Source organism: Hipposideros armiger, unplaced genomic scaffold, assembly GCF_001890085.2.
Source record: "Hipposideros armiger isolate ML-2016 unplaced genomic scaffold, ASM189008v1 scaffold_16, whole genome shotgun sequence".
NCBI lineage: Eukaryota > Metazoa > Chordata > Mammalia > Chiroptera > Hipposideridae > Hipposideros > Hipposideros armiger.
Genome location: NW_017731366.1, coordinates 4,307,328 through 4,321,208, shown reverse-complemented (window position 1 = coordinate 4,321,208; position 13,881 = coordinate 4,307,328). Strand labels below are relative to the sequence as shown.

Here is a 13,881-nt window from a genome sequence, read left to right as displayed (position 1 = left end):
TATCTTGGGTAAATCAATACTGATTGATTTAGCCACATGATATATTTAGCAAAATCTAAATCCTGCCAAAAAGTGGCTATCTCCTATACTCAGTCTTTTCTGGCTATCACTCAATAGGAATGCCCCTAGGCCAGAGAGGGGGGTCTCATCCACCAGGATTATTGCACCCACCCTGCTTTTCCAAAGCTCCCCCTCCCATCTCTAGCACTGTCTGTTGCTCAGTTTTCACACATCCTATATTTATTTACTTCTTCGACCCTTTATCACCATCTGCTCAGTACTCTAAATTCCTACCCTTATTTAATTAAGGCTCTGAGATCCTGGACTTACCTCCTTCAGCTCATGGCCTGGCGTCTCTCACATTGCCTCTTATACCCTGGTTCACATTTCCTCTTGTGTACCCCCTGTTTAGGTTTCCTTTTCCAACTATCTGCACTGCTTCTGTCCCTCCCTGTGCCCACCCTTCTTCCAAGAAGCACAGTTCTTAACTCTTTTTTTCTTGTTCTTGCACATAAACCTTTACTTACTGGTATTATTTTGTGCTATTTAAACTGCTCCTAGCATTTTTTTCTCTTACTGAAAGTTATCTTGGATTGACACAATAAAGCCTCTTACTTTTCCTGACCTTTATCCATTCCTAGACAACAGTAACCACCCCTCTCCCAAAATGCTGCATACCTAGAGTTTGTCTTCTCATTCTGGGAATGTACTTGTGGCTGATAAGTTTGGATAGGCAGATGTACTATTTCTTTGGTTTTATGTTTGGTTTTTCATTTCTGTCTTGAAGCCCCTGGAAGCCTGGAACAACGTCTGTTTAATTCTTTGTGTATTGCCTAATACAGCCCACCATTACCATTACCACACATACATGACTCATAACTGCTTTCTGATAATAGAAAACTATGGTCTGATAAAGAAGAGAGGCGGGTGTTGCACATTGGCATCTGTATTTCATGCATTTGCACTGATGCAGACTGAGGAGGGAAAAAACTCTTGGCTTTGAATTTTTTAAGCATTCCCTGTTTAAGGGAGAGCAGGTGGTAAAATTAATCTTATAAAAAGATAATTTAATGTTTTTCAAATTTGTTGTTTTGTCTCTGTCAAATCTAGAAAAGCATATTGAAAATCCAATAGAGCTAAAACAGTACTTTGATACATCAATCCAAAGAACATTTGATTGTAGTAAATTAGAATTTGTCATAGAAATTTCATAATACCCAAAGGACTGATGTAGCAAAAGCTGCAGTTTCAGCTGTCTTTCTCATGCAAATTATTATCTATGAAGTCTTAATAATACAGACTTAAACAAAAATTGCTAGAGTGGTGTCCAGAATAAAATCTGATACTTTAATAGCAAAAAGCTTTGGCCGTGTATATTTTCATGCATGTTAACATAATAACTGCTGTTCTAAGCACTCCTTAAAGAAAATACTGAGGATTTGTTAGCTCATAATTGGGAACAGTTACTGAGAAATAAAATTAAAGCAGGAAAATCTGTTTAGAAGCTGGAAATGATCTTAAGAGGAAAAGAGGTTAGTATCTCTCGGCTCAGTGATAACATCAAATTCTCTTCAAGTTAAGTGAACATTGTTTAAAGCAAGTTGATGTGAAGTTTAATTTAGGTATTGAAGTTTCAGTTTTCAATGTTTTTTTTGGTTTGCTTTTTTTTAAGGATTTCCTAGAAATATATTTTCCTTTTTGATTGAATATTCCAATTTACCATAAATCTTTTTAAACAAAGCAATGTCCAAATATGACTTTAAACTACATTTTAGTATCTAATTCCCATTTTACAATTAAAATGATTTTCCTTTTAAGATCACATCCTTCTAGTTAGTACTCTTTCTGTGGAAGAAATTAGGGGTTTGGGAAGCTCTTTAGGAATTTTTAAAGGACCATACTGGTTATTACAAGTTATGTGCTTTACGGCACCATCAATTGGGTTTATGACTTGAGTTTTTTCCAAATAGAAGCTGATTCACAAATTATGAAAATTGGGGTGGTGGTGGAAAATATTTCTTTCCCTGGTGTTTATTGAGAGATGTAAATAGGTATTCATGGGGAAAAGGGAGAACATTGTTACAGGTTTGGAAGGATACTTTATAGTCCTCATCATGGCACTTCAGTATCTACCTTAGCATATTAAAGGGGCTGAGGAGTGGCTGCAGTAAGTAAATTGTTTAACTTTGTGTAACCAAGTTTTCTTAAACATTTGACCACAGAATGCTTTTTGCACAAAATACCTATTAACAGTCCTTGAAACAAGTGTTCCAAGAGCAGTGTTTGGAAAGTGTTGGACTAACCGACAAAACTCATAGGTCAAAATTAATACCCGTTTCAAAATCCTAATTTACAACAAGGAAATAATTATTGGGAATATGTATCCAAACATCTGGATTTCATATGAACGAGTCATCCTGAGTGCAACCGGATGTCTAAATAGACATCCATTTAGAACTCTGTGGTGGAAAGTATATCTATGCTGTTATTTTATGATATATTTTATTTTTTGTTTTCTTAGGGAAATTTTGAAACATACACAAACAGAAGAACAGTGAACATTTTGCCTTTGACTTAAAATAATGGTTCAGATGTTTCAGACACTAGATGCAGTTCCATTAAAAAATAAACACAAATGTTTTAATTGGACCACCCTTTATAAATTAATTGCTTAAGTGATTCTGATTCACAAGTGGGATTTTTCCTCCAAAAGTATTGAGATGTTTTTGTAAAGTGCTGATTCAACAGCAACGGACCAGATAACAAAAATGACAAAAATATTCTCATAGCTAAACCTCATAATAAGCCAAACTATTTTTCTCTTCATGTTTTGCCAACTCTTTTTTTCACCCACAGAATAAAAGATAGTATTGATGTTGGGTAAATTAGCAATACTGGCCTCATCTAGGGTCATTTTATTTTTTCCTTCTTTTTCCTGTCTTTCATTAGGCAGTATTGTATATTCCTGTATTGACTTAGGTAAACTGATGCCTCTGAAAAGTACAGGCTTCAAGAGAAGTTTCTTTGGTTTCTGTTGTCAGCTATGTCAGCAGCATCCTAAATCTGACTCCCTGATTGGCTGAGACCAGAGTTTGGCATCCTGCTGTGGTTGGGAGGATGGGATTATGTTGATTGATTTAGGCCAGTGATGCTGTAGGATAGAATGAATCCTACCATAACTCCATGGCCTGGAAATTTTGTTCTTACTAAGAAAAGGCATGTAGGAAATGGGGAAACAATCAGTAATGCCCTTTTACTCCAAAATAAGACCAGTTTTGAAAACTCCACAACATGCTATACTGGATATTTTTAATGTCCAATGAGAAGTTCAGATAATTCTATTTTGCAAATGTAATAATGTTAACAAATCATTTTTTCTTGTGTCTCTTTAGAGGACAAGAATTTTGGGCAGATTTGAATGCCATGAATGTATATGAAACAACTGAATTTGACCAACTACGAAGACTGTCCACACCACCCTCTAGCAATGTCAACTCTATTTACCACACAGTTTGGAAATTCTTCTGTAGGGACCACTTTGGATGGAGAGAGTATCCTGAGGTATTTACAGGTTCTTTTTCCCAAAAGTGCATTTAAATTTCTTTCTCTTTTACTGATCTTTCATTCTTCCTTTCCAGCAATGATTAGACAGAACTACAAATCAAAGAACTTATGGATATAAAATTGACTCTTGTTGATATAAGTAATACTTTTCTCCTTCGGTTTTTCTGGAAATGTATTTCTTTCCACTAATCTTCTGGAATCCATAGTAGAATACCACGATTACCAGAGAGATAAAATGCTTTCCCCAGTGTCTTATACTGAGGAGAGAAAGTATTTACATTGGTAAGGACTCAGACTCAGTGCCGCCTTTGGAATAATTTTAATGAGATGAGCACTGGTGTAACTTTTGCCTATATCTGGCTCTGGCTCCTGGGCCCATCGTGATTAGGTCATGTGTTGCACTTAGCATTTCAGAAGTCTAGTGGGAAATAATCACTCTTAGGCCCCTGGAAGAAGTACTTGAAAATGTTTATTGAGCTGTGGGTCAGACAGATTAATCATTTAAAATTCTATCAAATGTGTACATGCATCCCTTAGTATAAGATGGTAAGAGTAGTCCATCAATCACAAAGCAAGGCTTTAAAATTATGATGGTTTATTTTGCGTCTAAATGAGAGTTCTGAATCAAGTTTAAACATCCTGAAATGGACTTGAGAGATTAATTTCACATTCCAAACATCTGACTTCTTCAATTTGATCAGACTAATTTCCAGCATTACAAAAGGGGGAATTAACCTATTTACCTTAGGTTTTCTTTTAAGGCACTAATAAAATGACCTAGTATATTGTTTGCTATAAAACACAATATTGAATTACATTTTTTTACTCTCTTTTAAGTAATCACCAGCATCTGATACCTTCCAAAGAGAATAAGAAGCTGTTTAAAATATATTCTCAGGATACTTGGGCTGTCCCTGTGTTTTTCCTCTGAGAGGTTTCTTAGGTTTGAACCTGAATTGATTTATTTGAACTATATACATTACCATCTTTAATCCGCTTCTGAAAATTACCTTAAGAAATATAAAAAATCTCTAGGACATTATTAGGGCCTCAAAATAGAATACAGTAGTTTCCTGGGCTTCACATGTTTCTTAAGGTGGAAATCCGTGCTCTTCTAAACAGGGAGCATCTTTCTACTCTGCATCTTTGCCGAAAAGAAAACAATTTCTATGTATAAAGGGAATTGATTTGACTCACTGTACTTTATTGAAACTCTTTTGTTGTGAACAGCAAGGTTAACTATTTATAGCTTTAGTTAATTAACATTTTTAATATTTTATAGTGATTGTTTATTAACTTAGTTTTTTTTCCCTTTACCTTTTTTTTACTACTCCATAGTCTGTTATTCGATTGATTGAAGAAGCTAACTCTCGGGGTCTGAAAGAGGTCCGATTTATGATGTGGAACAACCACTACATCCTCCACAATTCATTCTTCAGGAGAGAAATAAAAAGGAGACCACTCTTTCGCTCCTGTTTTATACTGCTTCCATATTTACAGTAAGTGTCCAGTGAAAAGCCTCATCTTTACTCTCATTTTACGTACATGTACAACTGAATGCCAAAGAGAAAAAAGATTTTAAATTAAGAAATTAACTTTGTTATTACCTCTAGAATGTGAAATTCTGTGTTATTCTTTGGGTTTAATTCTTCAAAAAGTAGAATTCAGATAAGGTACAATTAACCCAACACCAAAGTATGAGTATCCTATTAGATTTTTTGAGCTGAAAAGCACAGAAGAATTAACATTTTTTTTTTTTTAAGATTTTTATTGGGGGATGGGATGGGAACAGCACTGGGGAATTGGGGGAAGGGGAACAGACAAGTTGCTGTCGTTTTGTTCTTCAATCTAGTTGTGGAGGACATTGCTTCACTGGCCCAAGTTCGCACCATCATTGCGCTCTTCCCCGGGCGAGGCAGATCAGTCGCCTGCTTCTGGATGGCCGCTCACGCTGGCTGCTGGCTACACACGGTAGCCCATGGCAACCCACTGCCACAGGGGCTGCAGCCTACACCGTCGCCGACGACTCACGGCAGCCCAGCTCCAAGTTGAGCTGTTGTTCAGCGTCTTAGCTGTGGAGGGCAGTGTCACTGGCCCTCATATGTGGGATCCGAACTGGGGCCCTCTGGCGTCCCAAGCCAGTTCTTAACCATCGCGCCACTCAGCCAGCCCGAAGAATTAACATTTTTATACAACTAAAAGTAATTATATCTGAAATGAGGCTAAATTTGTATTTGCTTCCTTCATGGAAGATTGAGCTTTCTGGTGATACCCTTCCATTATGGGACTACTTCCCAGCCAGGTAAACTGCCAGGTCAAGTAGGGAGAGTCGTTCAAGGTGGTATTCTCTATTCTTTTTCCTTGAGTGCATGGGAAGAATTCATCTTTTTTTTTTCAAATAATTTGCATTCTCATTTGTTAAAATTACCTGTCGTGCTTTCAGGTTGAGACTGAACTCATCCTTCTGAATTGTAGGTGAGCTCGTCTTCCATTTTCCCAAGTGCCATTTTTTCTTTCCCTCTCTAGATAGCCCACTGGCACATCTTCATAGATACCAAAAAGTGGGCACATTGCCATCAGCGTGGCCATTTTTAAAAGTTAGTATGTAGGGAAATCATTGTATAATCAGGTGTACTATATTTAGAGCCTGATTTTTTTAAATGATACTAATTTATTTGGTTTTATGAACTTGGGAGGACTAGAGAAATATTGGTTGATCTCTTCTGCTGATGTTTGAGGTAAAGATAATCTTTTAAAATTCTTACAAGTAGTTTTTTTGTTTTGTTTTTTTAATTTCAAGCCAAAACTGTGTTTTTGCAGACCACTATGACAGAATCTTAATGATTCTAATTCTGAGATAGCAAAAGGAACATTAAAAACAAAAAAATACAAACAAATTCTCAGTATTAAAAGCACTATGTAATAAGGCCAATTTTAGAAATGCATATTGGCTTGGAGTAAATGTGTGCTTTTTTTCCTAGTCCAAGTGTGAACATTTTTACCTTGTAGGGGTTTTTTTGGAGGTTGGGGTGGGGGCAGCTAATAACAATGCCATTTATGTGATTTCATTTGCACAGCTGGAGCTAGTATCAGCGTCTAGTAGTTAGGAACATACTGTCCTCCTAGTAGAACTTATTAGTGAGACCTCATCTTGGCATGCTGAGCCAATCAAGTGAGATGTAGCTTCTGTGTGAGAGGAAGAATGCTCATTCTAGTGCTGCATTGTTAAGAGTTTTACAGAATGGTAAAAATTGTTTTGTTTCAATCCTAAGACAAGTAATTATGGAATGCCCCCTTCTCCTCCCTTCTTTTTAAACTGCCCCTTGTTTTGTAAAGGTGTGAACTATAAAAATAATATTACCTGTAGTAGAATTAATGCCGCAAACATGGTCTTACTATTTATAATTTAGGCTTACAAGAGAACACGAAAGTCACTATTCTCTCTTCCTTTTTCTTTTTAAAATTTCCTATTTTAGTCTTGTCTGGAACAGTGATAATCAGGTGTAAAATAAGAGCTTAGCAAATCAGAGAGATCATGCAGACACTTCAGTGAGAAAGGAGCAGAGAAGCAGCAAGTTCACTGGGGTGGAATGGTAAATGAAGCCCTTCAGTTCCTGTCTGCCCTAGCATCTGGGGCTGAGGGACACATGGACAGGCCTAATGGGGAGAAAGGAGTGGGATTAGTTCTATAAAACAGATTTGAGAGGTAGATTCCAGAGAGACATGATCTTAGCCAGAAAGAAAGGTTTGTTTGTAAGTGTTAGTAAACATAAAAGGTCAATGAAAAACATAGGTATCAAAACAAGCCAAAATTATCAGGGAATCAGAGATTCCTAAGAATTGGGAATGCCATAGTAGGGAGGTGGTAAGATGGTAGGGTAGGGAGGGCTAACTTAATTCTTAAATTTCTTGCAAATTCAGCTCTTTATTAGTGAGGGTTTCCTGCTGCTTTTTTTTCTTCCAGTTTTATTGAGATATAATTGACATATAACACTGTGTAAGCTTAAGATGTACAGCATAATGATTTGACTTATATTGTGAAATGTATAAATTTAGTTAACGTCCATCACCTCATAGTTACGTGTATAGAAAAATATTTCTTCATGCTTGCTACTTTTTTTTTTTTAAAGATTTTTATTGGGGAATTGGGGGTATGGGAACAGTGCTGGGGAATTGGGGGAAGGGGAACAGACAAGTTGCTGTCGTTTTGTTCTTCGATCTAGTTGTGGAGGACATTGCTTCACTGGCCCAAGTTGGCACCATCATTGCGTTCTTCCCAGATGAGGCAGATCAGTCGCCAGCTTCCGGACGGCCGCTCACGCTGGCTGCTGGCTACATACGGTAGCCCATGGCAACCCACTGCCACAGGGGCTGCAGCCTATACCGTCGCTGGCGCCTCACGGCAGCCCAGCTCCAGGTCGAGCTGTTGTTCAGCATCTTAGCTGTAGAGGGCAGTGTCACTGGCCCATGTGGGATCCGAACCAGGGCCCTCTGGCATCCCAAACCAGTTCTTAACCATTGCGCCACTTGGCCGGCCCTTTGCTTGCTACTTTTTAATAGGGCTGATAACAGGAGCTTATTCTTTAATATTCTTAGAATACTTGATCTAGGGTTGCATAAAAGCTAACAAATCACAGATTTAGAGGTTTAGGAGTTCATTTCAGCTGAGAGAACATCTATCCCATGCAGTCACCTCATGGTCATGGGAAGGCCTGATAAAATTTCTTTGACTCTTCCCCCGAAAGAATAAAATGAATTTGTTTTTACTTCATTACTGAAGTTGAGTTAGAAAAAGTCTTTCAAAATGACAAGGGACTATGTGAGGTGGTGGTGGTATTAGTGGGAGCCAGGCAAACCTGAGTTGCAAACCTGGTATCCGTCACTTTTCAAGCCTTATTAAATTCATATATGAATTGCGAAATATATGGAAATGGGAAGAGCATGCACTTAGAAAGTATTAATATCTAGATAGGCCTGGATTCAAATCCTGTCTCTGGTCTTTGCTAGCGATGCTAGCAGTTTTCTTATTTGAATAGGAGAGATAACCAAGCCATCTGGCAGGGTGGTTATTCCAGTTAGTGATACTGTGTGTGAAGTGCCTGCTCATAATGTGGCCGATGGTAATGTAGGCTCTTGGAGATTAGATGCATGTTCACACACAATTGTAACCTCTGTGTCACAAAGCTCTTTTGAAAATTTCAGTTTCCTAATCCATTGGCAGACTTATTGCTTCCTTGTGACCACTACATGCTTATGAGTGTTACAGTACCTTGGCCCTGAATCTGTGTCTCAGGGTCAGGATTTCCTTTCTCTCTGCTGCTTCCCATTTGCTCTGTGTTGATAATGGCCAAGAAATATGATTTAAATTTAAGCATTTAATGAGGCAGGAATCTAAACTCACCCTTCAGAGTAGCAGACCTGAATTTAAAGGTTCAAGGATGTACCTTCTAGTGTCTAGAGCTCAAAGTAATTAGCTCCATCACACCTAAAGCTATAAAATTTGAATAGTGTTGATGGTTTTGTTGTATGTGATACTGAAAAATGAAGCAAATACCGAATGTCAACTGTCAGTACATACACCATGATTTTTGTTTGTTTTTATAAAAAATTAAAGTTTAAGCTCTTTTATTTTTAGTAGTTTGTGTCTTCTCCCTGTAAGCCCTCTCATTCCCACCTGCCTCAGTCTCCCCCTCACTGTGCTCCCCTACCCAACATAGACTTTAGTAATATGTTTTCTACTTAGTACAACAAAGTTTGAAGAACGTATAAATTATTATTGCTCCCTTGAAACAAAGTTTCTTTAACTATATAGGCAAAAGAGGAGTCCAGGACTCAAAAAGTAAACATATTTGTAAATTTGCTCTTGTTTGTTTGCTTATAGCAGGATATTCTATAATTTTCTCCGTCAGGAGGAAGCTAATAATATCTGTGTACAGGCAGTATTTGCTGTAAGATTTTTTTTCTTTAATAGATAGCATTTTCTATATTGTTTTCTAAACAAGCATTTAAGTTATACAAATTACAATATTAGATATTGCTATAGAGTACTATAATGTGAGATGTGCTTATTTCTGAATGTTTCACATTGATGTTCCTTCCACTCCCTTCTAGGACACTCGGTGGTGTTCCCACACAGGCTCCTTCACCTCTTGAAGCAACTTCATCATCACAGATCATCTGCCCAGATGGGGTCACCTCAGCAAACTTTTACCCTGAAACTTGGGTTTACATGCATCCATCTCAGGACTTCATCCAAGTGCCTGTTTCTGCAGAGGACAAAAGTTATCGAATCATTTATAATCTTTTTCATAAGACAGTGCCTGAGTTTAAATATAGAATTTTGCAAATATTGAGAGTCCAAAATCAGTTTCTTTGGGAGAAATATAAAAGGTGAGTCAATAGTATGAAAAGTTCAAGAGCGCTTTTCTTAATGTAGCTAATGACAAATGCAGAACCTAATAGTGAAGACTTGCATAGAACTTAATATATTTGTATTTTTTCATATATTAACTTGCATACGACCCTCATAACAGAGGATTATAAGTAGGATTGTTGCAATCTACATTTTTCAGAAAGGAAACCGAGTCACAAAAAGTTTGATAATTTGCCACAGGACATAAGAGCTAATAAGATATGGTGCTGGAATTTGATCCCAGGCAGTCTAGCATCAGACACCTTGCTCCTCATCTCTTTACTAGGCTCCCTCTCAAGTTAACAAATAAATTAATGTAGTACAAAAGGAATACATGTAGGTTTGAGGAATCTCAGAATTAAGAGAACTCAGGTGTGTGGAATTAGACATGGGAGGTAAAGGAGAAGGTAAGAGGTGAGAACTAGTTTTGAAGTGGAAGAGAGAAAGCATGTGACTGGTTGGTGGAGAATAAAAAGGAAAGGGCTTTTCCTGTCTGCAGTGGAAAAGATATGTTTAAACTTTTAACATGCTCTTTGTTAGCGTTTTGCTCTTGATAGCTACTTTAACGTTTCCTCCGCATTGAAACCATAAAGAAAAGTTTATGCCTATTAAATTTATCTATACCTTCTTTCTTCTGAATTCCCTATCTGCTCTTTGCATTAGGAAAAAGGAATATATGAACAGAAAAATGTGTGGCCGTGACAGGATAATCAATGAGAGACATTTATTTCATGGAACATCCCAGGATGTGGTAGATGGGATCTGCAAGCACAACTTTGACCCTCGAGTCTGTGGAAAGCACGCTACCATGTTTGGACAAGGCAGTTATTTTGCAAAGAAGGCAAGCTACTCTCATAACTTTTCTAAGAAGTCCTCCAAAGGAGTCCATTTCATGTTTCTGGCCAAAGTACTAACTGGCAGATACACAGTGGGCAATCATGGCATGAGAAGACCTCCACCCGTCAACCCTGGCAGTGTCACCAGTGACCTATATGACTCTTGTGTGGATAATTTCTTTGAGCCTCAGATTTTTGTCATTTTTAATGATGACCAGAGTTACCCTTATTTTGTTATTCAATATGAAGAAGTCAGTAACACTGTTTCCATTTGAAAAATCTTGGTACTGCTAAATTATATAATATGAACTCAATCCAGCATTTGTAGCAGGTTTTGGATGGGTGGGACAGAGTGGGGAACAGAATCGGAGGTTAATAGGGCACTTTTAAGACCCATTTTTTTAAGTGCTAGAAAGTGAAATTTTTTAAAGAAAAACACAAGTTTTAATATGACCACTTATTCTTTAACTATTTACTAATTGTTGTTAGTGTACTCAGTGTGGGAAAGACTACAAATTACATACTCTTCATTCACACCTGTACATATAGGCAGCAATGTTATTAGAAGCTTTTTTTTTAAAAAGAAAAAGAACAGCCTAATTAATTAAATGTGACTTATGCCTGGTAGAAGTTCGGGCAAATGAAATGGAAGCTGTGAACAAAGTGAGGAGTCTGTATATTTACAATGACAAAACTGACTGGAACTAGTACTGTCATACTTATTACCTTTCCAAAACTTCACTGCTGTGGTGTATATCAGTTCATGAAATTCTAGTGGTGGAAAGAAGTTTTTATTTCTATCAGCAGGACTGAAATGTATCACCAAAGCAGAGAGTGTCAGTGACTTTAACCATCCTGCAGTTTGCCTGAGAATTCAAGAGTTCTGTTTAGAGGAAGTTTAAAAAAAAAAGGAACAATTAAAAAAAAATTGTCATCAGCAAAATTTTCCACTAACTAGTTAGATGTGATTCTCATGTTAAACTTCAGCCGTGGAAAATTCAGTCTCTTCCATTATCATCCACTCCATTTGAAGAAGTTGGACTAAATTGCTTAAAGCCAGTCTTGAGGATTAGAAGTATTACTTTTTTTAAGGGTTCCAGACCTAGGCCCTGACAAGGTTTTAGAGAAAGGAAGTATATCTGTAACCAAATTGATAAGGTTTATTACTGCTTTGCACAAAGTAGACTGTCAGGAGTATTTGTTGACTTGGAAATATTGTTAAAGGTGGTCATCCCAACCCTATGCCTGCTTTGCCAGATGCCAGCTGGGTTCCCTGGCTGCCTCTGTATTTTACACTACTTACTTAATAGAAACACAAACTTGGAAACTATGCCACTGGCCCAGCTGGAGCAGCGTTCGGTGAATATACTGATGCCTCAGTTCAGAGAGGTAGCAGCTAGATAGACTTCGCCTTAAGCAAAGCAAACATTTGGATTTACAAAAGTGGAAGTGGCTGTTCACAAAAGAATTCACCACAGAATTCCTTCAGATACCAAGCTCTCCAAGTATGTTTGTGGTTATTTCATTTACACAAAACTTTTCAGGAACTTCTGTGTTGTTTAAAGCAAGATACATCTATACTGGTGTCTCAGTGAATCAGCCTGTCTAAACACTTATCAGGGCTTCCACAGTTATTTATTTTGCCCTAGTTGATCTTATTGTTTGCTGCCATTAGCATGAAACGGCCAACTGTGGCTGTTACAGTTGTTGTTTCATTCAATTATAACCTGTAAACCAGTGATTCCCAATCTTTTTCAAGTTAAGACACCTTACCATTGCTTATTTGATTTTATGAAACTTGTTCCTTTTTTCTCCCTAAAGAAAAAAAAGCTTTATGACATATTTATTTTTTTAATAAAACTAAGTAAAAATAAAAGTTCTGGTAATTGGTTAAAACTTTTTATTGTTGCTTTCGTTCTGTTTAAGATAACTGTATTCAACACGTAGTGGATGATTGTAAATGCCAGCTGGTGGAATGAACGAGTGATTGAATGACTGAATGAACAGACTTAACCAGAACTTTAAATTTTTATCCTCTGAGAATCAACAGAAAGTACCTTATCTAGCAGTAGACTGTCACGTCAGCAGAGAAGAGTGAATATTTTATTTTACAGGTAAGTATTTGGTATAAAGGGAAAAGTTTTATACCAGCAAACAACTGTAGTGAAAAATATGAGCCGCTTGTCGCCTTCAACAGGTGCTGAAGAAAATATAAAAAGGAATTATAGAAATCTTCTCAGTTCTCAAGCACCTTAGCTCTCCGCCAGCTTTCATCTGATTGGTACATGTATCTCTGACAGTACTTCCGCCCAGTATAATAATTTTGAAATTTCTATGTAGTATTGTATGTTGTTTTAACTAAGCAAGAATTGTGGAGTCAGTCTAAATTTTGTAATGGTTCCATGGATTTAAAACATACCGAAAGACATTTAAGTAAATCTTTCTCCCTATTGGCACAGCTGTTATTTACACCTCAGAAAGTTGAAACTTAACTCATAATTTAAACTATGGTAACGATTTCTAGGGAGAGTCAGCAAAAGCCCCAGGATATTTCAGTGTCATATAATACTATATACAGGAAGAGTTTTTATATGTGCAAAACTTATAAATATTGGATTCTTTGTAATTATGAATTCTAAAGCCCAACTCTGCTTTTTGCTAGAAACCTGTTTATTTTAGTAAATGATTATCTAGATATAAAAATCATTAGGGCCTGAAATACTGAACTTTAAAGAGGAAATTTTTATTATGATAAGCCTGAAAATGACTAAAAAATCATATGTTCAATATCCATACAGTATTATATAGTCCATTTAAATCTGAGGGTTTTTTTTCTTTTTCCATTTAAGCAGGTGTAAGATAACCATAAAATATTTCTAGTTTTTTTTGTTTTTTTTTTAAGGTTTTATTGGGGAATTGGAGAAGGGGAGCAACTAAGTTGTTGTCCTTCAATCTTAGTTGTGGAGGGTGCAGCAAGCTCAGTTCTAAATCCAGTCACCATCCAGCCGCCCATTGGCAACTCATGGCCGCTCAGCTCAAGGTGCCCTGTTCAATCTTAGTTGCGGGTGG

At 37.0% G+C, this 13,881-nt stretch overlaps 1 protein-coding gene across 2 annotated transcripts in view; it reads left to right on the top strand.

Moving 5' to 3' along the window:
• Positions 1–12,700, top strand: part of TIPARP (TCDD inducible poly(ADP-ribose) polymerase) — a 28,823-nt gene extending 16,123 nt beyond the window's left edge. For both annotated transcript variants that reach the window (XM_019627642.1, XM_019627651.1), the window contains exons 3-6: positions 3,393–3,561; positions 4,903–5,063; positions 9,676–9,954; positions 10,640–12,700. In XM_019627642.1, coding sequence (XP_019483187.1) covers positions 3,393–3,561; positions 4,903–5,063; positions 9,676–9,954; positions 10,640–11,087 — 1,057 coding nt within the window. In that variant the 3' untranslated portion in view covers positions 11,088–12,700. The remainder of the gene's footprint in view (positions 1–3,392; positions 3,562–4,902; positions 5,064–9,675; positions 9,955–10,639) is intronic.
• Positions 12,701–13,881: the final 1,181 nt, after the last annotated feature.